Consider the following 25474-nt stretch of genomic DNA (forward strand, 5'->3'; position numbering starts at 1 on the left):
TGTGACAATTTAATAAAATGCTGCAGAATCCACTGCAGTTTTCGTCTACGCTCAAGTCAACATTCATAGTTAAATATGGATTAAGCATTGGTATGAATAGCGTTGGGCTTTGAATTCTCTTATATATCGCCATTAAATGCTAAAATAATTCAAAATAAGAAGTAAAAGACAATAATATACATCTAAATGAAAGTATCACAAGAAAAGGAGAAGATATGTAGTCTATAGCCCAAATGTGATAACATGTGCTTCTACACAAACACTGTGTGGCAAATGGCACTGCCCTACGTGCCACATATTGTGATGTGGAGCGCGGGAAAATTCACTACGCAAATGCCGCTGTACGTGATACAGATCGTATAATATTGTCTTCACTCTCCCTATGGGAGCGATGAACGTGCGGCTGTAGTACACTACTGGCCATTAAAATTGCTACACCAAGAAGAAATGCAGATGATAAGCGGGTATTCATTGGACAAATATATTATACTAGACCTCACATGTCATTACGTTTTCACGCAGTTTGGGTGTATAGATCCAGAGAAATCAGCACCCAGAATAACCACCTCTGGCTGTAATAACGGCCTTGATACGCCTGGGCATTGAGTCAAACAGAGCTTGGTTGGCGTGTACAGGTACAGCTGCTCATGCAGCTTCAACACAATATCACAGCTCATCAAGAGTAGTGACTGGCGTATTGTGACGACCCAGTTGCTCGGCCACCATTGACCAGACGTTTTCAATTGGTGATAGATCTGGAGAATGTGCTGCCCAGGGCAACAGTCGAACATTTTCTGTGTCCAGAAAGGCCCGTACAGGAACTGCAACTTGCGGTCGTGCATTATAGTGCTGAAATGTAGGGATTCGTAGGGATCGAATGAAGGGTAGAGCCACGGGTCGTAACACACGTGAAATGTAACGTTCACTGTTCAAAGTGCCGTCAGTGCGAACAAGAGGTGACTGAGACGTGTAGCCAATGGCACCCCATACCATCACGCCGGGTGATACGCTAGAATGGCGATGACGAATACACGCTTCCAGTGTGCTTTCACCGCGATGTCGCCAAACACGGATGCGACCATCATGATGCTGTAAACAGAACCTGGATTCGTCCGGAAAAATGAAGTTTTGCCATTCGTGCACCCAGGTTCGTCGTTGATTACACCATCGCAGGCGCTCCTGTCTGTGATGCAGTGTCAAAGGTAACCGCAACCATTGTGTCCGAGCTGATAGTCCATGCTGCTGCAAACGTCGTCGAACTGTTCGTGCAGATGGTTGTTGTCTTGTAAACGTCCCCATCTGTTGAGTCAGGGATCGCCACGTGGCTGCACGATCCGTTACAGCCATGCGGATAAGATGCCTGTCATCTTGACTGCTAGTGATACGAGGACCTTGGGATCCAGCACGGCGTTCGGTATTACCCTCCTGAACCCACCGATTCCATACTCTGCCAACAGCGATACGATAAATCGCAATCGCGATAGGCTACAATCCGACGTTTATCAAAGTCGGAAACGTAATGGTTTCGCATTTCACTTCGTTACACGAGGCATCAAAACAACGTTTCACAAGGCAACATCGGTCAAATGCTGTTTTTGTATGGGAAATCGGTTGGTAACTTTCCTCATGTCAGCACGTTGTAGGTGTCGCCACCGGCACCAACCTTGTTGAATGCTCTGAAAAGCTAATCATTTGCATATCACAGCATCTTCTTCCTGTCGCTTAAATTTGGCGATTGTAGCACGTCATCTTCGTGGTGTAGCAATTTTAATGGTCAGCAGTGTATTCTCCTAGAGTCCTGAACACTTCTTCTTAAGACTGTTAGAGATTAGTTGAAACCTATTTTCAGTGGTCTGCCAGTTCAGTTTTTCTACAGTATCCGCGTCGCTCTCACCTGTGTCAGGCATGTTACTATTCGTAATGTCCAACTTTCTATTTATTATATTGGTCCTATTAGGTACGTGTGACATACACTTGAGCAGTATTATAAGCTTGGTCACTTCAGTACACGGTGCATGTGATAAGTTCTGTGAATGGTCTGAGAAAATAATGGAAATAAGGGCTCGTCTGTCAGCGTGTGCGGTACAAACCGGGCTCAGATCTCCCGCCTTTTTTAATATTCGTGAACAATGCTTCTTATACCGTCTCTGCTTATCTTCGACTCCTCTGTTGTCACTTTCAAAGACAGTCGCCGACCCTACGCAAGCATCCGTTTCACTCTTTCCACGTTGTCTGGCACTGTTCTTGTTGACAGTCGACCCCAAAGTGGCTCATCCAGGCCGCCTCCATTTCCGTCTCTAAGGGAGACACTTCCTAGTCACTGCTCCAACTTCATACAGTTGCGCTGACATCCCATGAGCCTCCGTCACAGTGTTCCCTAACTTGAAGCAAAATTTCATGTCAACGGGTTGCTCCATTTCGCAGTGACCCAAGTTTTCATATTGACTCCGTTAACGTGGTCGCAGTGTGCACCATTGCTTCACTTCGGCGGTTTTCGTCATAGGAAGCGCCTGTTGACATTTCTCTCATTATAAGTGACGCTGATGTTAGCCTTTGGGACCATTCAACGAGTTTTTCAGCTCGCCTTGTATTTTTAAAGCGATCTCCTCTGTAGAGAGAATGCATTTTCACAGTATTGTACTAATGAACCGAAGTTTGACTCCTGCTTGTCTACGACGAGGCCTACGCTATCTTTCCATTTCATATCCCCACAAATTGTTACATACAGATTTTTCTGATTCGAACTGTGCTTCATTGCCATAGTACTCATGGACTATAACATGCTAGCATTTTGTGGTGTACACAGATTTACGCTTCTGAAAATCTGAAGCAGGTTTCGTTTCCAATCTTTTCACTACTTTGAAATATTAATAATCTTTTACTGAATAGCTGTGCATAGTAGGTCATTATACGCAGCAGTATCATCTGCAAGAAGTCTGGGAATGTTATCACTATTGTCGATCATGTCATTAACGTACAGCATTAACAGTAAGCGTAGCGATACATGTCCCTGAGGTATATGTAAAATTAGATTTACATCTGTCGATAGCAAAGAAATCATTAACCCAGTCAAAAACTTCGTATATTTGGACTTAATTAATAATCACTTAATCAAATGCTTTGACGTAAGACTAGACAAATTGTGTCTACGTTTTTGCCTTGACCCACGGGTTTCGGGACGTCCTGTGTGAAGAACGTTAGTTTGGATTTGCATGACTGGGTCATTCCAAATTCATGCTGGTTGGAGTTGGAAGAGGTGATTCTGTTCGAGATATCTCATTACATTTGGGCTCATAAGTTGTTCTAAGATCCTACAAGGTCTGGTTGTCAGTGACATTACATGGCAATTTTGTGAATCATTTCTGCTATTCTTCTTGTAGGCAGGTGTGAGCAAATAATGGGCACAGATTCAGAGAGATCTACGGTATATTATGGCCAAAATAGTGTCTAAGTCAACTGCAGATACTGTATAGACTCGGGCAGGGAATCCATTGGACTTTGAGGGACCTCTTCAGTTTAATGATCTCTTTTATTTCTCAGCGTAACCGCCATTAATATCTACAGCACTCATTTTTCTAATGATGCGCTAATTGTGCTGTGTCAATATTTGTAGAATTTCCTTTGTAAAGGAACATTTGGAAACCTAGTTCAGTACTTCTGCTACTCCTTTTCTACTGCTTTAGTTGGTCAAAACAAACACACTGACGTGTCAATGTTTTTCTTTCCAACAGAATGAAATGAAGGGCTGAAGAAAACCAACAAATAACTGGTTGTATGACACAGTGAGTACTGCGGTTAAAATTGAAGCGCTACTCAACACTCATACCACAGACTATTCCTTCCAGAACAAATCATTCTTGCTAACTGTGGCGTATAGATACGCTCTGATCTCCCAAATGGTGTCTTGGGAAGGAAACTCACCACGCAGTACATAGTGTACTCCCGAAATTCCTCACCTCACCACTCCTTTTCAGTCACCAATCGTATTTCTGAATAGTCACCAACTATGAGTCTTCCACAGATCAGATCTTTCCCTAATATATCTTTATGTCCTTCATATGGTACTGACGTCGAAGATATCACTATTTTCTTTGAATATTTCCTTAATATGGTATCGCAGTACAGATATTGCGGTTGGTTCAGAGTCTCTTTAGCGGTCCCGTTCTGGCTTAAGAAACTCATAACAAACTACACAGCCTATAACATTACTTGTTTACGGTTAATTTAAATTTTTATAATTTTTTTCTTTAAAATTTTCGCATTTTGGTACTATATTTTCTGTAGATGTAAAGTGAAGTGTGCTACACTGGAGTTTGAAGTTCTTCGGATTGTATGTGAGTAATGTATGTAAAATACTATGTAAATTGTTTATTACTGTAAATAGTTTTCTTATGACATTTCGCATTTAAAAATATTTGTGTGTATAGATTGTTAATGTTGAGGTAATTTTGACAATTTAAGAACTGGTCACGCCTAGGAACAATGTAAGAAATAGGCGTTATGTAAAAGACAGTATGCTTGTGTTTAAAATGGAAGTGGTTCTGGAAAGTCGAAAAGGTGGCAAGGGCAAATTAGCGCGCTACCTAGAGCAAGCGCAGAAAGTAAGCCACACAGTCTGTAAGCAGTAGTGATTGAGGCAACACCTCTGCTAGTTGTTGAGCTACTGTATGTAAAATTGAACAATGCCAAGAAGAGAAATTGAGCCCACACAGCAAGATACTTCAGGCCAAACTATGGGTAGTGTAACCGTCATAATTGTTCGCCATACCCAAGCCTACAGCCACCAGATAAGATTTTTTTGTATTCTTAGTTTTGTACAACGTGAACCAATAATTTAAACTGTGTTTTAATAATCATTCTTGAACCTTAAAGGAACTGGTTCATCCTGTTCTTTCATCCTAACCATACACCTACATAGAGTTTCTTCCTGGTGTTTGATTAATTCGAGTATCCTGTTTTACAGACGTTTGAAGTGCCAAGTTAATATAAAGAGTTACCATTCAAATTGTTTTTGTGTAAATAATAGCAAAGCTTTCTCAACTATTGCTTTTTTTCTCTTTTTTCTCTTTTGCAAGCGCAATGTATAAGGGTGTAGTCGAGAATTGTTTAAGAGGAGTAATATTTATTTGAAGAGCCAAATTAAACAGTAGCAAGAAAGTGGGCACAATTCATACTTCTGCTTTTCCAATACTTCATTGTCTAATTGCCTGGATAGGCTGGCAGCCGTCAGTACATGTTTTAAGCTACTAAATGAACTTTGGACTGAGTTGTCCTAGATTCAGTGTAATATTATTCATACTGCGTTTCTATCTAACCGGTGGGTAAGATCTTAGGAAAAGAAGTGAATAGTCTGATTTACTTGTCCATTAGACACAACACACGGTCAAATCCTGTAAAAATGGTAACTCTGTTGATCAGCTTTTCCTATAAGAGGACTATCCTCCCACAGTGTACTTTATTTAGAAACCAAACTAAATATTAGTAAGAGGGTTATACGTGGGAACGTAGAGACAGGGTTACTGTTATTTAAGTAAAATCATATTAAATTCCAATAGTAGTGGTAGGGCTATAAACTCTACTTGAAACCTTGCCTACAAATTTTGTTAATCATTTTCGTCAAGAAGAACCTATGAAACGGGATGGTATTCCAGAATTTTTCCCCAATAAAACAACGGACATTTAACCTCAAGTGGTGAATTAACAGTGTGCGACCTGACAATTATATTGATTTTAGTAGCTGCTGTTCTCACAATATCTCACAAATAACTGCAAATTCTCTTCGTTATAGTTCAACCTATTATTAGTCATACTGTACACGTTTTAAGGGAAACAGTGGGAAGAAAAACGAGATCATTTGATTAGCTTGTTTTGTGATTCTGATGTAATATTGTTCATGTTCTACTACAACTGCACCACTGTTTGTTCACATTATATGTGTTTTTCGGGATCTCACTGAGAAACGGTTTCAGTAGGGAGGAAGCAAATTTCATGTCACCAGTGCGCTCATTTCAGAGATAGAACGGCAGATTATGATATAAGAACCTATACTTCAAAACTGAACCATTGTAATTACCGTAAAGAAAGATGGTTCAAAGAACAGAATGTAATAACAGTGGAAGAATAACAAAATCGTTTGTTTAGATCCGCCATTGTTGAAATAACATATGCATACTACATAGATGTTCGAAGAGTGTAGACGAGAAAATTAATTAGGTTATTTCTGACAGATCGGAAGTAGGTATAAGGAAACGGAAAAAAGTATTTTTCTGGTAGATGTAAGTCCATAATATATTACACGCGAACTTGTTACGAGCAGTATGAAATCAACAATAATGTTGTCTACATAACATTTCACACGGCAAAGTATTTCTCAGAGAAACGAATCAATACGCTGTCCTTGGTCACTCTATGAAAAAATAATTCCTAATCTAAGAATATCGATTATATTATCATGACTGAAGCTAAAAATACAAAATCCATCAAACATGTTGAATTTTTTGTTGCAAGAAGTACCGTTTTCTAATGTTGTATCTCTTGTAACAAGACTGAAAACGTTGCTGCTAAAGTCGACAAGAGTTCCCATTGCTCTTGGTTCATTGATTTCGGGTCAACAGTTGCATCAGAATAGAAGATTTAGTAAACTGTGATAAAACCAATTTACGAGACACCTCTTCACGACTATCTACGACTTAAATTATTTTTTAAATGTATGGATGCATGTATCGTCTCATAGTACAATCAATGACGCGTTCTGTCCCATGATTTTCTCTTCACTTTTAACTTTGCAGAGAATTATATTCGTTTATACTACGAAAAGTGTCTGTATTATGGCGCCTTCATGCGCCTGAAGTGCAGACTTTGGCATTGCTGTAAATATGTCGTAGGTTCCTCCACTTGTTTTGCCCAGTATTTTTTACGATACTGAGATGTTTAGACATCATGAAGCCAAGTCCCTGAAAATCATTTCCATCTATTACATAGTCGTAAATTTAGTAATGAATGCTTTATTTTTCTACTACTTTTAGGAGATGTGTTTTGATAATTTGTACAGGTGGTGTGTATAACAGTAGTGAAAAGAGCCATGTAACATCGCACTCATCTTATTTCTTTCAACAATGCTGACAATATTTCTCAGAATTTCAGTAGCCATTGCTAATTATCAGTTCTCATTGTTTCATGTAAGCATTGTGTAATGGTGATAGCTGTTCCATAGGGTATGTATGTCCCTAATATTTATTGATGATGTAGCTAAACCACCAGATACTGACTGAAAGTATACTTTTCAGTTGTAGGATAACACTAAACATATACAGTCAATGAATAAAAAGTTGTCATTTAGAATTTTTGCGGAGATTGCTTCCAGATATGAAAAACTCACACTGCCTTTGTTATTCTAGCTGCTGTTATCTTACTCCCTGCAAGATTTCGTGTCCCTGATAGAGAGTGTTTGTGTATCACTTGTTTGCATTTGATATCTTACATAACATTGATGAAATACTTATCTATGGAATCTTTAGTATTAGCCATACAAATACAACTAGATATTTATATTTTCCTGGAGCTACAAATTCGGTCTTGACTAATGTTCAGGTAGTGAAGTATGTATCTGTTATACACGCAATAGCTACAGTCGACAATAACAATCGTATTTTTTGCTATGATGATCAGTCAACTAAATGTTCTTAGTCATTGTAGAGAGCAAACCTAGAGTATAACATAACAATTAAATTTAAAAGGCTCATAGCTTACAATAGTATATGAAATGAAAACTTATTGGGTAACAGCTGTCCCAACGCATGCGCTCTAGAAGACCAAAGCCAAAAGAAAATCTTAAATATAGTTATATATACAAGAAACTGGAAGATATAAAAAGGAAGAAAGCACAATAATATGTAACTACAACAGAAGAAGAACCAATTATCAAAAAAATCAGTAAATATCCAACCAGTAAGATATGAATATTTTACATATCAACTATGACTAGCAAAGCTACAAAAATAAAACTGATAGAAGTAAAGATTTAAAAATAAACAATTTTTGAATTTATAATTCCATTCATATGATTCAAACCATGTGGTATTTGTAGAAAGTTTTAAAACCAAATAGTGACAATGTGATATGAATACTGAAAATATTTACCAAATCTGAAAATATAAACACACATTTTTAACGACAGAAATTAAACATAAAATGCTTACTGGGTGCTGAAGCGAAGTATCTGAATGAGGCATATTACAGTGAATGTTAATAAATTGAAGATACTCCTTCTTTAAAGAATATCAACAAAGATAATACTGTTGAATAAATCCTCTATGTGCTTAAAAACAATTGCAGCATTATTTCTTGAAAAAGGACTGAATTTGGTTCCTGAAAACCTGTGGAAATCGTTGCAATAATCTTATATCTCTTTGAAGACCTTCCAAAATACAGCTTGTTAGGTTTTAGGAGTGCACAAAAAGTGCAACTTACTGAATATGAAAGCAAAACTATATGGCAGAAACGACCTATAAACTAAAATTTCAGTGACACACTCCTGGAAATTCAAATAAGAACACCGTGAATTCATTGTCCCAGGAAGGGGAAACTTTATTGACACATTCCTGAGGTCAGATACATCACATGATCACACTGACAGAACCACAGGCACATACACACAGGCAACAGAGCATGCACAATGTCGGCACTAGTACAGTGTATATCCACCTTTCGCAGCAATGCAGGCTGCTATTCTCCCATGGAGACGATCGTAGAGATGCTGGATGTAGCCCTGTGGAACGGCTTGCCATGCCATTTCCACCTGGCGCCTCAGTTGGACCAGCGTTCGTGCTGGACGTGCAGACCGTGTGAGACGACGCTTCATCCAGTCCCAAACATGCTCAATGGGGGACATATCCGGAGATCTTGCTGGCCAGGGTAGTTGACTTACACCTTCCAGAGCACGTTGGGTGGCACGGGATACATGCCGACGTGCATTGTCCTGTTGGAACAGCAAGTTCCCTTGCCGGTCTAGGAATGGTAGAACGATGGGTTCATGACGGTTTGGATGTACCGTGCACTATTCAGTGTCCCCTCGACGATCACCAGAGCTGTATGGCCAGTGTAGGAAATCGCTCCCCGCACCATGATGCCGGGTGTTGGCCCTGTGTGCCTCGGTCGTATGCAGTCCTGATTGTGGCGCTCACCTGCACGGCGCCAAACTCGCATACGACCATCATTGGCCCCAAGGCAGAAGCGACTCTCATCGCTGAAGACGACACGTCTCCATTTGTACCTCCATTCACGCCTGTCGCGACACCACTGGAGGCAGGCCGCACGATGTTGGGGCATGAGCGGAAGACGGCTTAACGATGTGCCGGACCGCAGCCCAACTTCATGGAGACGGTTGCGAATGGTCCTCGCCGATACCCCAGGAGCAACAGTGTCCCTAATTTGCTGGGAAGTGGCGGTGCGGTCCCCTGCGTAGGATCCTACGGTCTTGGCGTGCATCCGTGCGTCGCTGCAGTCCGGTCCCAGGTCGACGGGCACGTGCACCTTCCGCCGACCACTGGCGACAACATCGATGTACTGTGGAGACCTCACGCCCCACGTGTTGAGCAATTCGGCGGTACGTCCACCCGGCCTCCCGCATGCCCACTATACGCCCTCGCTCAAAGTCCGTCAACTGCACATACGGTTCACGTCCACGCTGTCGCGGCATGCTACCAGTGTTAAAGACTTCGATGGAGCTCCGTATGCCACGGCAAACTGGCTGACACTGACGGCGGCGGTGCACAAATGCTGCGCAGCTAGCGCCATTCGACGGCCAACACCGCGGTTCCTGGTGTGTCCGCTGTGCCGTGCGTGTGAGGATTGCTTGTACAGCCCTCTCGCAGTGTCCGGAGCAAGTATGGTGGGTCTGACACACCGGTGTCAATGTGTTCTCTTTTCCATTTCCAGGAGTGTATATGTGAATCATGTAACGCTGAATGTCACAATTTTATCTATACTAATGAAGTTTTACAGAGTTAAATGATAGATAATTCACTTTTTGGCTGACTAATCAGTTACAGGAGTCCATAATATTTGGTAACTAAATGAATGTGCAAAAAGAATCAGTTTCTTGGACATAAATAAGTACACATAGCAACTTTTTACTGCAGTATTGTGTGTAATGCTTTTCCTTGAATATGTAATGTCTCTTTTTTTTAACACTTAAGATTGCCACAGGGTGGTTAGTTACATTGAACAACCATGCATGAAAACGACTTTAATCTGGATGTGAAACTAGATGCATTTGAGACTGGACCACACTCAAAACTAGGAGGGTTCAATAAAGTAAATTTTTAAAATACAGCATTGTGGAATGATGCCTTTTCTCAGATTTAGTGTGATGCTACCCAGAAGAGAAATGTTCTTCACATATTGACACATTAAATTTGACGAAAACCTCAACCATCCAATTCTTTGATGTAGATTGCAGTTTCAGAGAAAAGCGTAATTATGATACATAAAAGTGAGTTTTATAAGTTTGTGGGATATCTACATTTATGTGAACTAGAATTATGGATTACTTTTTTGGAGGTAGACTGGAACCTAATCTCTTAAATTGTGGCGCTGTGTGAGACAGAAAATTTTTGAATTGGAATTCATACAAGTTAATTGCTCTTGTTGTTGTTGTTGTTGTTGTTGTTGTTGTGGTCTTCAGTCCTGAGACTGGTTTGATGCACCTCTCCATGCTACTCCACCCTGTGCAAGCTTCTTCATCTCCCAGTACTTATTGCAACCTACGTCCTTCTGAATCTGCTTAGTGTATTGATCTCTTGGTCTCCCTCTCTGACTTTTACCTTCCACCCTTCCCTCCGATGCTAAATTTGTGATCCCTTGATGCCTCAGAACGTGTCCTACCAACCGATCCCTTCTTCTGGTCAAGTTGTGCCACAAGCTCCTCTTCTCCACGATTCTATTCAATACCTCCTCATTAGTTATGTGATCTACCCATCTAACCTTCAGCATTCTTCTGTAGCATCACATTTCGAAAGCTTCTATTCTCTTCTTGTCCAAACTATTTATCGTCCATGTTTCACTTCCATACATGGCTACACTCCAAACAAATACTTTCAGAAACGACTTCCTGACACTTAAATCTATACTCGATGTTAACAAATTTCTCTTCTTCAGAAACGCTTTTCTTGCCATTGCCAGTCTACATTTTATATTCTCTCTACTTCGACCATCATCAGTTATTTTGCTCCCCAAATAGCAAAACTCCTTTACTACTTTAAGTGTCTCATTTCCTAATCTAATTCCCTCAGCATCACCCGACTTAATTCAACTACATTCCATTATCCTAGTTTTGCTTTTGTTGATGTTAATCTGATATCCTCTTTTCAAGACACTGTCTATTCCATTCAACTGCTCTTCCAAGTCCTTTGCTGTCTCTGACAGAATTACAATGTCATCGGCGAACCTTAAAGTTTTTACTTCTTCTCAATGGACTTTAATACCCACTCCGAATTTTTCTTTTATTTCCTTTACTGCTTGCTCAATATACAGATTGAATAACATCAGGGAGAGGCTACAACCCTGTCTCACTCCCTTCCCAACCGCTGCTTCCGTTTCATGTCCCACGACTCTTATAACTGCCATCTGGTTTCTGTACAGATTGTAAATAGCCTTTCACTCCCTGTATTTTACCCCTTCCACCTTCAGAATTTGAAAGAGAGTATTCCAGTCAACATTGTCAAAAGGTTTCTCTAAGTCTACAAATGCTAGAAACGTAGGTTTGCCTTTCCTTAATCTTTCTTCTAAGATAAGTCGTAGGGTCAATATCGTCTCACGTATTATAATAATTCTACGGAATCCAAACTGATCTTCCCCAAGGTTGGCTTCTACCAGTTTTCACATTCGTCTGTAAAGAATTCGCGTTAGTATTTTGCAGCTGTGGTTTATTAAACTGATTGTTCGGTAATTTTCACATCCGACAACACATGGTTTCTTAGGGATTGGATTTATTATATTCTTCTTTAAGTCTGAGGGTATTTCGCCTGTCTCATACATCTTGCTCACCAGATGGTAGAGTTTTGTCAGGACTGGCTCTCCCTAGGCCGTCAGTAGTTCTAATGGGATGTTGTCTACCCCTGGGGCCTTGTTTCGACTCAGGTCTTTCAGTACTCTGTCAAACTCTTCACGCAGTATTGTATCTCCCATTTCATCTTCATATACATTCTCTTCCATCTACAGAATATTGTCCTCAAGTATGTCGCCCTTGTATACACCCTCTATATATTCCTTCCACCTTTCTGCTTTCCCTTCTTTGCTTAGAACTGGGTTTCTGTCTGAGATCTTGATATTCATACAAGTGGTTCTCTTTTCTTCAAAGGTCTCTTTAATTTTCCTGTAGGCAGTATCTATCTTACCCCTAGTGCGATAAGCCTCTACAACCTTACATTTGTCCTCTAGCCATCCCTGCTTAGCCATTTTGCACTTCCTGTCGATCTCATTTTTGAGAAGTTTCTATTCCCTTTTGCCTGCTTCATTTACTGCATTTTTATATTTTCTTCTGTTACCCAAGGATTTCTTCTAGCCCTCGTCTTTTTACCTACTTGATCCTCTGCTGCCTTCACTACTTCATCCCTCAGAGCTACCCATTCTTCTTCTACTGTATTCCTTTCCCTAATTTGTGACAATTGTTCGCTTATGCTCTCCTTGAAACTCTGTACAACCTCTGGTTTAATCAGTTTGTCCAGATCCCATCTCCTTAAATTCCCACCTTTTTGCAGTTTCTTCAGTTTTAATCTACAGCTCATAACAAATAGATTGTGGTCAGAGTCCACATATGCCCCTGGAAATGTCTTACAACTTAAAACCTGGTTCCTAAATCTCTGTCTTACCATTATACAATCTATCTGGTACCGTCTAGTATTTCCAGGATTCTTCCACGTGTACAACCTTCTTTAATGATTCTTGAACTAAGAGTTAGCTATGATTAAGTTATGCTCTGTGCAAAATTCTACCAGACGGCTTCCTCTTTCATTTCTTTCCCCCAATCCATATTCACCTACTGTTTTTCCTTCTCTCTCTTTCCCTACTCTCGAATTCCAGTGACCCATGACTATTTAATTTTCGTCTCCCTTCACTACCTGAATAATTTCTTTTATCTCATCATACATTTCATCAATGTCTTCATCATCTGCATAGCTTGCTGGCATATAAACTTGTACCATTGTAGTAGGTGTGGGCTTTGTGTCTATCTTGGCCACAATAATGCGTTCATTTTGCTGTTTGTAGTAGCTTACCCGCACTCCTATTTTTTTATTCATTATTAAATCTACTCCTGTATTATCCCTATTTGATTCTGTATTTATAACCCTATATTCACCTGAGCAGAAGTCTTGTTCCTCCTCCCACCGAACTTTACTAATTCCCACTATAGCTAACTTTAACCTTTCCATTTCCTTTTTTAAGTTTTCTAACCTACCTGCCCGTTAAGTGACCTGACATTCCACGCTCCAATCCGCAGAACGCCAGTTTTCTTTCTCCTGATAACGACGTCCTCTTGAGTAGTACCCGCCCGGAGATCCGAATGGGGGACTCTTTTACCTCCGGAATATTTTACCCAAGAGGACGCCATCATCATATAACCATACAGGAAAGCTGCATGCCCTCGGGAAAAATTACGGCTGTAGTTTCCCGTTGCTTTCAGCCGTTCGCAGTACCAGCACAGCAAGGCCGTTTTGGTTAGTGTTACAAGGCCAGATCAGTCAATGATCCAGACTATTGCCCCTGCAACTACTGAAAAGGCTGCTGCCCCTCTTCAGGAACCACACGTTTGTCTGGCCTCTCAACAGATACCCCTCCGTTGTAGTTGCACCTACGGTACGGCCATCTGTACCGCTGAGGCACGCAAGCCTCCCCGCCAACGGCAAGGTCCATGGTTCACGGGGGGTGGGGTAATTGCTCTTGCTGACTTTTATTAATGTATATGGTACCAATACATGGTACTTATTTTGAAATCGCTGGTTGACAGCTCTATGGCAGTCTTAATTAGTGAGAGAAGCTTAACAGTACATTTTCGCTGTTGATGATAAGTCTTCTCAGGTTATCAGACCTGAAGATGACAAGTAGGATGCCACAGAACGACACCTTGACTCAACTGATAACCCGAGAAGACTTCATCATCCAGATTCGGCGAGAAAGTCTAAATTACCACATTTTCATTCTTGTGAAGTTTTCTCAACAACTGTCAGCCTCAATTTTTTTTTAAAAAAAAGGTGTACTTGTGTGTGTTACATAAGGGATTAAAGTTAAATCTACTAGTCCCATTTCGAATGTATTGTGATGCAAAAATTGCAGAATTTTTGGGTTGAGGCTGAAGTTCCAATAACTTAGAACTACATAGATTTAACAAAAATATTGCCACTATGTAATAACATGTGTTCGACAGTTGGTAAGAAAATAAAAATTTTACATGTAACTTATTCATCTACAGAGTGATTTAAATTTCCTCAGTTATTATGAAGCATGTGTATCAGTGAACACTTATTTAATTCGTATCAGCGCCTTATCACAGTCTCATATCCACTACATCCTAACTACACAGATACTCTCTCACAATGGTGGCGACTAGTATTTTAGAGGTAGACGCGATTACTGGTTTTGGTTCTTATAGGATAATACACTGCGATGAAAATAATTTGCGATTAATCTTGCCGTTATTATAAAATTTGTTTTTATTATTTTAAAAAAAAAGATAAATGCAGCGTTTATTGTGTTCAAGGATGGAAAGAATTTACTGTATCTAATCAAAAACGGTTTACTTATTTGTGAAGCGATTTGAAAGGCACATTCCCTATTTTAAATGACTATACAATAAGAGATTAATTATTTTGCAGGATATCCAGGATTTCCTTGATGGTGCAAAAAACGGTGTGATTTACTTCAGCCTTGGTACTAATGTGAAGGGTAGTGCAATGCCTGAGCACAAACAAATTGCATTCTTGGAAGCTTTTGCGCAGTTACCATAGCGAGTATTTTGGAAGTGGGAGGTGGACAGCCTGCCTGGACAGCCGGAGAATGTTATGATAGCCAAGTGGTTGCCCCAGTAGGACGTCTTGGGTAAGCTTCTGTTCAATGCACCAATTCTTGTAGGTGCAGCACTGTAAAAGCTATTTGTCCTACCTCCCTTTTCGCTTTTCCAGCACATCCAAACATTCGTCTGTTCATTACCCAGGGAGGACTTCAGAGCATGAATGAAGCAAGTTATTTTGCAGTACCCCTGGTAGGAATTCCCTTTATTGCGGACCAGCAACACAATGTGGCTAGGATGGTACAATCTGGTATTGGCTACCAGCTGCTGTTCAGAGATGTCACTACTGATACCATTCTGAAAGCCATTCACACAGTTCTTGAAAACGACAGGTAGGAACAGAAATATTAAATTTCATTTATGTTATCAAAGGAACATACAGAGAGCCACTTCATTCCTCCTCTAGTTTGACTGTTGCTTTCTCCTATTGATGTCTTTGTCAACAAAAGGTGAGCTTTAATTTTATCTCATTCGTTTAGCCTAGGCAAGACAATATTAAAAAAACAGCCTTTTTCTTAATTAACTTGCACGAGATATGTCTTTGCTTTAGACTTACAATGGAAAATTTATGTTGGTGAACTTTATTTCCTCGCACAAGTTACTGTCTTTGGTGGTAGTTTACTTCTCCTCTTTGTTATTATATTTAAAAACAGTCTTTTTCATGTCGACTGTAGAAAGTTTTTCGTAGTATATACAGACTTTGTTTTTATTCATTTTCACTTACTTTTACATTAACTTTGCAGCTATTCCGAATTGCTGTTTGTAGCCTATGATTATCTGTCCCCTTTTACGACAGCTATCGAGAAAACATGAAGCGGTTCTCAGCGGTATTCCGTGAGCACCAGGAGAGGTCCCTGGACACTGCCGCCTGGTGGATCGAGTACGTGATACGTCACAAGGGTGCTCCGCACATGCGCAGTGCAGCCCTCGACCTGAGCTGGTGGCAGCTGCTCCTGCTCGACGTGATAGGGATCGTTGTTGCAATGGCGTCCATCGTGGCCTACGTGCTGTTCAAGGCAGCCACCTACTGCAAAAGACTTTTGGCTATCAATCTGAAGAAGAAGACTTCGTGAAGCTACATTTGTAGGTGTCTGTAGTCGTTCTATAGATTGAACATCTGAAGAGAGAGGTCAGAGAGACGTTTCTGTGATAGTTTATGAACTTTACCTTTAGACACCTTGTTCGTACATAATACTCCAATAAAAAATAATAATCTCTGCTGTGCAGGTGAGTGGAGCATAATTATTTTTATTCATTGAAGGACGATATTATGTATAAAATAAACGTATTTTGTTTCACATTGTTTTAGTTTCAATGGAATTTGCACTGTTATACATTTCGGAGACTGGAGAATTAATTACACTATTTAATTTTCTAGTTCCTGTATCTATTTCTCTCTCTCTCTCTCTCTCTCTCTCTCTCTCTCTCTCTCTCTCTCTCTCTGTGTGTGTGTGTGTGTGTGTGTGTGTGTGTGTGTGTGTGTGTGTGAGTGAGAGAGAGAGAGAGAGAGAGAGAGAGAGAGAGAGAGAGAGAGAGAGAGAGTATGTATGTGTATGTCTGTGACAGTTCGTTCAATTTCTTGGGTGTTGCTGTTTTCATATATTAACTCTGCCTTACACATATGAAACTAGTTTTAATATTCATCGATGTCACTGTTGTCAGCAACACAAATTTAGGTAGTATTAATAGTGACACTGATGTTATTAATAAAACACACAATTATTTCAAAATATACACTTGAATATAGTTCCTAGAAGTGACGGTGGTGGAATATTGCAACACCAACTGCAACATTAACTTTGCCTCCATGACAGTCAACATCGATCTGTATAAAACAGTAATTATTCTGTGATCTAGATCCAATCTAAATAAGGATATGCCTGTGTACTGTGTATGATCCCAGGATGGTCTTCAATAGAACCTGGTTTAAGATGGTACTAGCAATATAAGCTGGCCGGAGTGGTCGAGAAGTTCTAGGCGCTTCAGTCTGGAACCGTGAGACCGCTACGGTCGCAGGTTCGAATCCTGCCTCGGGCATGGATGTGTGTGATGTCCTTAGGTTTAAGTAATTCTATGTTCTAAGTGACTGATGACCTCAGATGTTAAGTCCCATAGTGCTCAGAGCCATTTCAATCATCAGTAATATCAGAAGAGGCACAGTGGCAAATAGGTTTGCTGATCGCCATATGAGGCTAAGATGTTAGATTACTACCCACAAAAGATAAAAACCAAAGTTCCTCACTAAACGCCACTGTCAGCTTAAATGACCGAAGATTGTAATCTCAGTGTAACCCTTGTGACACTTCAGCCTGAATAGAGCTCTGAGATGATGTGTTTCAGTTGGAGCGTGCGGACGCTCGTCTGATTCGCAGGAGTCGTTACAAGTTAATACATGTTTACATATGTGAAGTGTAAACCAGTGAATGTACAGCAGAGCACGATGAACCAAATTAAAAAGTCACTGAGACAATTGGTTGCGTATGGAAGTGAAGTACTTAATTAATTAACAGGTGGGAAATGAATCAGTAACGACTTTTAGAAGTAATTGTAATAACATCTACACTAATTGAGCCACAGAGAAGATCGACCTAGAAAATGAAATCACTCGTTGAAACAAACGGTATAAGCTACTCAAATGATTATTCAAGCACATAACTAGTCCCTGAGAAGAGTCTGAATTAAATATTAATAAGGTGAATCTAAATGTACAAAACAGATACACAATTAGCACTGCAGCTTGTATTGGACAACATAACCACACACTATGAACAAAATTTAGGTTATACTGTTATCAGAATTTCATTGCTGTTAACTCATTTTTGCATTGATTCGCTCATAATTTAAAATCTATCGCAGCTACATAAATTTAGGCGAAACCAGCAGAAACATGTCCAACGAGACTGACGTGCCACTTAAATTTACATCGCAGAGGTTCAAGGCACAGTCCAATAAGAATAAATTTACTTAAAATTATGTGTAAATAGCATTCACTTTAATTGCGACTGTGGGCGAAATATTCACCGACAAATTTATTAAGTTATATCATTTTAATCAGTCTCTCATCAAGTACTTTTTGGTATTTTTAGTTTCATGATAGCACACAAGGCGAAAATTACGATTTGGATTGACAAATGACAAAGTGAATTGCTTGTCGCAGTTGATGAGAAACTCAGTTACCCTCTACAAAAAGACTCAGCTGTTATTGCGTGTAGAGCCATTCTAATCTTCGAATCTGCCACAACTATTAACAATTTAGGATTGGAGCGAGTTCATATTTTCGAGATTTTAATTCTAAGACCTTAGTTTGAAATTCAATAGGTGATGCAAAAATAGAAGGGTCATGTTCTTTCTGGTGTACTTTGTTTACATTTGTGACGTCACCTATTTAGGTCGCTGCCCTAGCCATGAAATCACAGGCGACGCACTGTTATCTTTAATGTCGTCGGCATAATGTGAAGAGGCACAGCCCTTATCAATGGATCCACAATAAAGTTTTCACAAGCCATACGCCTTTTCCTGCGACTTAACGTTAGCAGGAAATTCAAGAACATAGATGACACACACAACCAGTATGTGGCTGCCAAGTTTAAGTCAAATGACCAGTATTATTTTGAAAGAAAATTGTGTAATTTTCACATTAATTGAATTGGGGCGAAAATTGTGCGATTTTCACATTAATTGAAATGGTGCGCTGTTCAAAAAAAGATGCCGCCAGTACTATAGTATTTCATTGTTTGTAAAAAATACTTAATTAGCGATGCTTCCATGTCAAAAATATGTAACTTTCGCCAGAATTGAATCAATTGGAACCATGTTAATGGTTTGCAATCAAGGGTCAAAATTTGCCATATTGTGTCCAGAATTGAATCGTGCTCTTTGTAGGTGGAACCGAGTGGAGGGTTTCAGTCAGAGGCTCCATCGATTCTGAGGCCTTCTCACCTGTCGTCTGTAGATGTGTGAACCTGCGTTATGGGTTGGAAAACTGTAGGACTGATATGTCAGGATGAGTTACACAGCGAAAGCTGCTACTTTGGAAGCAGATGAGCTGTAGAATGCACGTCTTTCTTTTCTTTTAGGTTAGGACATAGATTGAGGTCCCCTGATCAACGCTGGCCAGTTGATACATACAGAGCGAAGACAGATCCATACATAGTAAATACACTACAATTGTTAAGCCTTTAACAGTAAGTTGCCAAAAAAGTTCGTAACAACTTTTCTGAATTTATTACCGTTCGGAAAAGTTGTAGCGCTGAAATTATTTCGGAAACCAAGAGCTAGATGAAACACAGAGTAGTAAGTTCACAAGTATTGAACGAGACATAGAAAGTATATTGAAACGACATATTAGACGCCATAGTAAAAGGAGTGTTCACTGCCGTCACCATTAATATTGTGTCTATCGTAGTCAATATTGAATCGGATTGTGAAATTATTTGGACAAGAGTAGCCGGCCTAGGTGAACTCTCATGTTATCATGGGAAGTTTTTATCGGCTAACCGACGTAACGTTTGCAGAATAATTCAAAGTAAATCTATGCTCAGTAACGCAGTAGTGCGGAAGTACCCCGCTTACGTCGTGTTCGCTGGACGCCACTTTCACCTACCGAGCACAGACTGGGATATTCATTGCAGGTGGTATGGCCTGACAATCTTGTGAGGGAGTTCTGAACATGTTTTCGGAAATTTGTCTGGAGCAGATAATTCGACAACACACACGCACAATGGAAATAGTTTGAACCTCACAGCGACAAACAGATTTGACATTATAGACGGTGTCAGTGTAGACAGGGATTAGTGATCATGGTGTCATAGCGACGATAGTTACTGAAGTTAATAAGTCCTTCAAGAAGACTAAGAGAGTATTTACTCTGGAAAGGGCAGATAGAGTTATTAGTATAGTTATTAGTATCAAACAATATTGTGGAAAACCAAGCAGTAAAGTAACATTTGGATAGCTCAATGAAAATCAGACTACACATAGAAAGAACTGTTACAGTATAGTACACAAAGGTAACGGAAAGAAATACATCATGTCAGTCCCTGGACATTACATCATTACCTCTCGCCATATAAATATACGTAATGCACCTAGAAACATTATCGAATATGATCGTTTTGGTGGTACAGGAGTTATGTTGTTGGAAGCCATAATTTTACATGAGCGTACTGACCTTCAAAGTTTGGATCACGGTACACTCGTCGGTCAACGTTACTGGACACTGTATTCGTTTCGGAGTGCTTATTTTCAGGGGAGCATTCAGCCCTGATTTTAGTATTAAGGATGATATGCATGACCGCATTGAACTGCACTGGAGAAGGAGGAAGAACAAGAAGAGGAGGAGCTTTTCCCGAACGAGAAGATATTCGGCGAATGAACTGGCCTCCCCCGACTTAGATCCCATCGATCGTCTTTCGGGTGCATACTGCAACACCACCCACATGCACCTACGAACATCGAGCAGTTGACAGCCACGCTGGTGGGAGAACTGAACGCACTACCACGACAACTCATAATCAACCCTGTGACCTGCGTGGCGGCACACAGCAAAGCATGCATTGCCATCCGTGGTGACTACACACAATGCTACGAACCATGTCCCGCCTTTTCTTGAAACGTGGTGGCTTCAGTGTAATTAATGCCTTTGAAAAAAAAAATATCATTTCGTCCATTGCGTACTTCTTTCAGTTACCACTGTGTTATATTTGAAAGAATGGTTTCTATGCATGGTTCAAATATGATCGAGCTATCCCGTTTGGCACGAGCACATTACCCGAATGTTACTTTCATCCTTAAGTACTGCACATCAGACTAGATTGACAATGGATGTACAGTCGTGCTCAAAAGTACCCGAACGATCTGAATTGCATTTCGCCCGATTCGCATGCAAGCCACATAACGCAGCTGTCTGTCACGTCCTCTAATCGCTCCTTGGTACAGTCGTTTGACTATTGAAAATGGTTCCAACAAGTCGCCACTAGAAAACACTGCTCTGGATCGCAATAACTCCAGTTTAAAGTGATACTACGATACTACAAATGTCAGGGAACGCCTTATCACAGATAATACTGTCCTTAAGGCTTGTAAGCTCACATTTATTGCAATAAATGACATACCTGAAATGTTGCCACTCTCATTATTACATCAGATAGGTAACGCACGTAGTAAGTTTGTCGTATTCATGATTTCCTCTTCAAAGTAACATAGCGTACTTATTATTTAACACAAAATGACATTAAAAATTGAAGTTATTCACGAGCAGCTAGTTGAGAACATGCATGAACTTCAAATGACACAACGAACCGTCTCCTACTGCATATGGATTCAAACCCAGGTCATGCAGACTAAGCAAAGATTTCGTGACTGACGGAAAATAACAGTCATTCCTGATTAGGCATACAGAGAGTGATATACTTCGATTTTAGACAGTATCAGTTAGCAAATACCAATTTTAAATTACATAACGCAATCATTTTTAACGGACCCGAATTCCTACACAGCACCTATTGCCCCTGTTAACGAACCACGAGAGATGTTAAATATTGCTTCTTAACAAGTAACTTACTTGAAATGCCGTGAGGTAAAGCTTTTAGTTGGACAGGGATTCGAACCCATAACCTAATCAAATAGATATCGAAGCACAATCAACTGTGACATATCACATTTTCTAGGCAATAGCTAGATGTTTTAACTGAAATGACGAGACGAAAAATTAATCATTTCTTCCCAGGACTCCAACCCAGCACCTATCGCTGTTTTATCCTAGAGAAAACGAACGTTAAATATGGGTTTGTTGCAACAGCAGCAACATGTGAGCATGTTTGAACTAGGAATAATATGACGAAGACTTCAGTGCTGACTGGGAATAGAGCCCCACACATACAGTTGTTGACTACACACAAAGATACGTCAGCTACCGAATTTTTCTCCACCAGCAGCTCGGAATAACATCTCGAACTTACAGTGATCTCGCAAATAGTTCTGTGTCTCACTGGGAGTCAAAAACGCCAAATATCGTTAGTGTTGACAACGAACGAATATATATTAAAAATCGAAATTATTATTCACCAGGAGATAGGGGTTCTCATGCTAGATCTTGATAATACATAATGAAATCTTTAGTGCCGGGCCTGGATTCGAACCCATTCACGCGCAATACCTGGAGATGTTGAGAAATCTGCAGTTTTGAGCAAACAACAAATTATAGCCGAGCTGTATTGTCATGAAGGGAACAAATTCCGCGTTAACGGCGGTCTGAGTTCCCAGTTCGGAAACAATTTTATTGAGATACAGAAGCTCAGATGAAAGATGCAATAAGTGTCCTGTGAGCCTACATAGCGTATGTTTCGTCACTATAAATAAATAACTAGTATAAGAAAGGTTACTGGTGATACAGTTTCTACATGTCGCCACTCCAGACTTTATTATGGCTCAACCTAACGCCTACTTGGTAGAGAAGGAATATAATTTTTAATGTGAATTTCAGACCACAATGCCATTATATCTTCTTCACTTGGTGTAGCCAGAAGAAATTGGAATCAGTCTCTCCCTATCTAAAATCACTAACCGAAGTTGGAATCGAACCCAGACCATAGATATATGAACCTCTCATGAGCCCAACAGACCACCAAATCCGCTGCTCAGTGGCTCATTTTTCTATCATAACGCCGTTGTGGCAGACTGGCTGAGAATTCTGAGACACAGGCTCCCTGTATCAATTTGCAGCATGTTCAGTAAATTCATTTACTTAGTTGACCGAATCACCATGAACTAGGTGGCTTGGCTATCCAGTGCACACATTCAACTTTATTTTGTAATCACCAACATAAAATCACCCAACTGCCACCAACACAGAACCGCCAACAGCGTAGGATGCAGAAATTTAAATAGGAAGTGTTCCTTTCCATTTGAGCTACTCTATTGCGATATCTGTTTGTTGAAAACATCGTGCAGTGCAAAAGAAAAGGTACAACTGTTTGTCCTTCATAAGTATTGACCTGGCCACATGCATTATATCTCAGCGCTGTGGAATGCAGAAGTTCTGGAGCGCTTGTTGTTGACTTATGGAACCGTTGTAGCTGGGTGTTGGCTAGTAGCGTTATGGTAAACGTCGTGCACGGTAGATAAGTTGTCGGAAGTTCGAGTAAATTCACTGCTATATTTTTTAAAACGTAATTCTGCTGTCTGCTAAAGTTATCAATCTAATGGAACTTGTAATATAATTCCCTTCACTTCTCAACCCAAAATAGTCGTATGTGGAAAAAAGGGCTAACTTCTGCGACATTTGGTTCATTTCAGGTTTAACAGGCAGTCAGACAGTAGATGCATCTCGAAACTTTTGTATTATGTATGGGTAGAGCACATCGTGCCAAAATACGTCGGAAAAGTGTTTTCTACATTAGGTGTAGTCTGGTACTGGCATTTTATTCTTCTTCAAACCTTGTTTGACTGCTTTAACTCACAACAAGTTTTCTACATGCATGTAATCAATAAACCGCATGTGCATTTTCAGACTGTTATAGATAACATCAGAGAATTCGCATATAATGTAGATAATTAATTTCTCTCTCATGCTTACTATTGTTTTAACAACATTAAAGGAAACCTTACGAGAACTGTGAGCTGTATTAAAAAAAATTAATAAAACTACGCACGATAATCTTACGTCGAAAGTCTGTTTTAATAAAACTGAGTATCTGTACACATGTGTGCCTCTATTGTCACTAATTGGTATATTTCTACTGACTTATATTTTGATTGGGTCTGTGTTTAATTGGTATGCTGTGTCATACTCAAGATGCATGCGAATGTGGCATTTCATAAATAAAATTATGTATTCCTATAAAGCCAAGATTTGCTTGTCAGGAGTGGAAAGAGGCGTTACCTGTTGCGCAGTATTGTAAGTTTTTCACCATTCCACTATGAGCCGAAAATATTTTCTTGTGATTTCCTTATCGATGCTTGATCTGACTGTTTGTAGCTCTTTCACAGAAGGCATAAACACGCTACACTTAGTGAGTCTGGAACTGCGTACCCTACCAAACGCGGATACAGATGTCAGCACGTTACCGCAGATCTGGCGAAGAAGTATGTGTGTCAACTTCCTCTTCCGAGGCCAATAGTGACTAGAACTCGTAAACCGCTATTTAAAAGACGAGATTAGTAGCGATTTCCACGTGCAACGACTTTCCTGGGCGGAAAACAGTAAATTTACAATTTTTTGTAATAAACCAGGACTTCTGTCAAGACCCTTTCGTCCCTGTTAATTAACCACGAAAGATGTCTGATATACTTCTATTCTGAAGTTACAAAGTGTGGATGCATTTAAAGATGAAGTGCACGATGTGAAGTTCGGTGACAGAGGTACGAACACAACACGGTTCTTTCCCTGTCTACGGAATCCTTTTCATGTTAATATCAAACATCAGTAATTACTCGTAGATTACATTAAAACTAAAGTAATTGATAAGGACGTTACTTGATAACAAAAACGCGCTGCTTTTCTTCATTTACTTGCTCCTGGAAATGGCTATCGAGTACTGCCAAAGAGATCCTACTGCCTTCCGATATACGTAGCTGCCACTTCTTCCATATGATTTGGTCGACATGACCTGCTTCATGTTTTGTATGACAGACAATGTTTTCGATAATCAATTGTTTTCCTTTGCAATAAACAGAAAGACTTTCATTCTGAGCTACTCAAGTACAAAATTTTCGCAATATTAGTTCAAATTTAATATTCGCTGCTATAATGTAGGAAAGTATTTCCCAGTTGCAAAACTCGCATCCGACTCATTGACGTTACACTTAGTCGCTGACCATAAGTTCTAGCTCAGAGTGCGAACAGTTTAATTAACTTAATGTAGCGAAGACTGTTTGACAGTGCTCTTTCTCACCGGAAAATACGAAATTCACTCATTCAACATCATACTGACAACAGTAATGTGCTTATATTCACAACATGACTGTTCGTTTTACCTGACTTTGTAATCATTTAAATAAAACAACATGACCTTCCAGTGGGAGACATTTCGTCCCTCTTTTCCTTCTGTGAAATTTGTCAGTAAGCTTTTTGTAATCCAGCCAACGAAATGCGACAGCGTACAGCCGGTAAACGATTCACAAACCACTATTTAGGGCCATTAAGACGATTTCTTTAAACATTGTCGTAGCTGAAGGAATTTAGTTTCGTCTTAAATCGTCTCAATCAGCAATGTTCACAGACATCTAAAATAGGAAAAACCACATTATCCAGGTACGAAGGTTGTAAAACATACTTCCCACAATTTATGTCAGGTTGATCTTCTCTTCTGATAGCACTGTATAAGTATTTTGTCTATGAGGTATCACAAGTAGTGTTCCCGTAGCTGTGGGGATCATTGGTTGAAAACGATTTTAACACCAGTGGGTACA

General features: G+C 39.9%; 2 protein-coding genes across 2 annotated transcripts in view; both read left to right on the forward strand.

Moving 5' to 3' along the window:
- Positions 1–15002, forward strand: part of LOC126355494 (UDP-glucosyltransferase 2-like) — a 38635-nt gene extending 23633 nt beyond the window's left edge. Inside the window, exon 4 of the mRNA XM_050005812.1 lies at positions 14871–15002. Within this exon, the coding sequence (XP_049861769.1) occupies positions 14871–15002 (132 nt within the window). The remainder of the gene's footprint in view (positions 1–14870) is intronic.
- A 299-nt stretch (positions 15003–15301) lies between these two features.
- Positions 15302–16137, forward strand: LOC126355495 (UDP-glucuronosyltransferase 1A9-like). Its single transcript, XM_050005813.1, has 2 exons — positions 15302–15396; positions 15861–16137. Exons 1-2 carry the CDS (start codon positions 15302–15304, stop codon positions 16135–16137), a joined length of 372 nt encoding a protein of 123 aa, XP_049861770.1.
- Positions 16138–25474: the final 9337 nt, after the last annotated feature.

Source organism: Schistocerca gregaria, chromosome 3 (genome assembly GCF_023897955.1).
Source record: "Schistocerca gregaria isolate iqSchGreg1 chromosome 3, iqSchGreg1.2, whole genome shotgun sequence".
Lineage (NCBI taxonomy): Eukaryota > Metazoa > Arthropoda > Insecta > Orthoptera > Acrididae > Schistocerca > Schistocerca gregaria.

What these genes read in the sequence shown, in the direction of transcription:
- LOC126355495 (XM_050005813.1), top strand. Translation starts at nt 15,302, where the DNA reads ATGGTACAATCTGGTATTGGCTACCAGCTGCTGTTCAGAGATGTCACT. An exon ending in ACAGTTCTTGAAAACGACAG is followed by an intron (nt 15,397 to 15,860) that starts GTAGGAACAGAA and finishes CTTTTACGACAG; the next exon opens with CTATCGAGAAAACATGAAGC.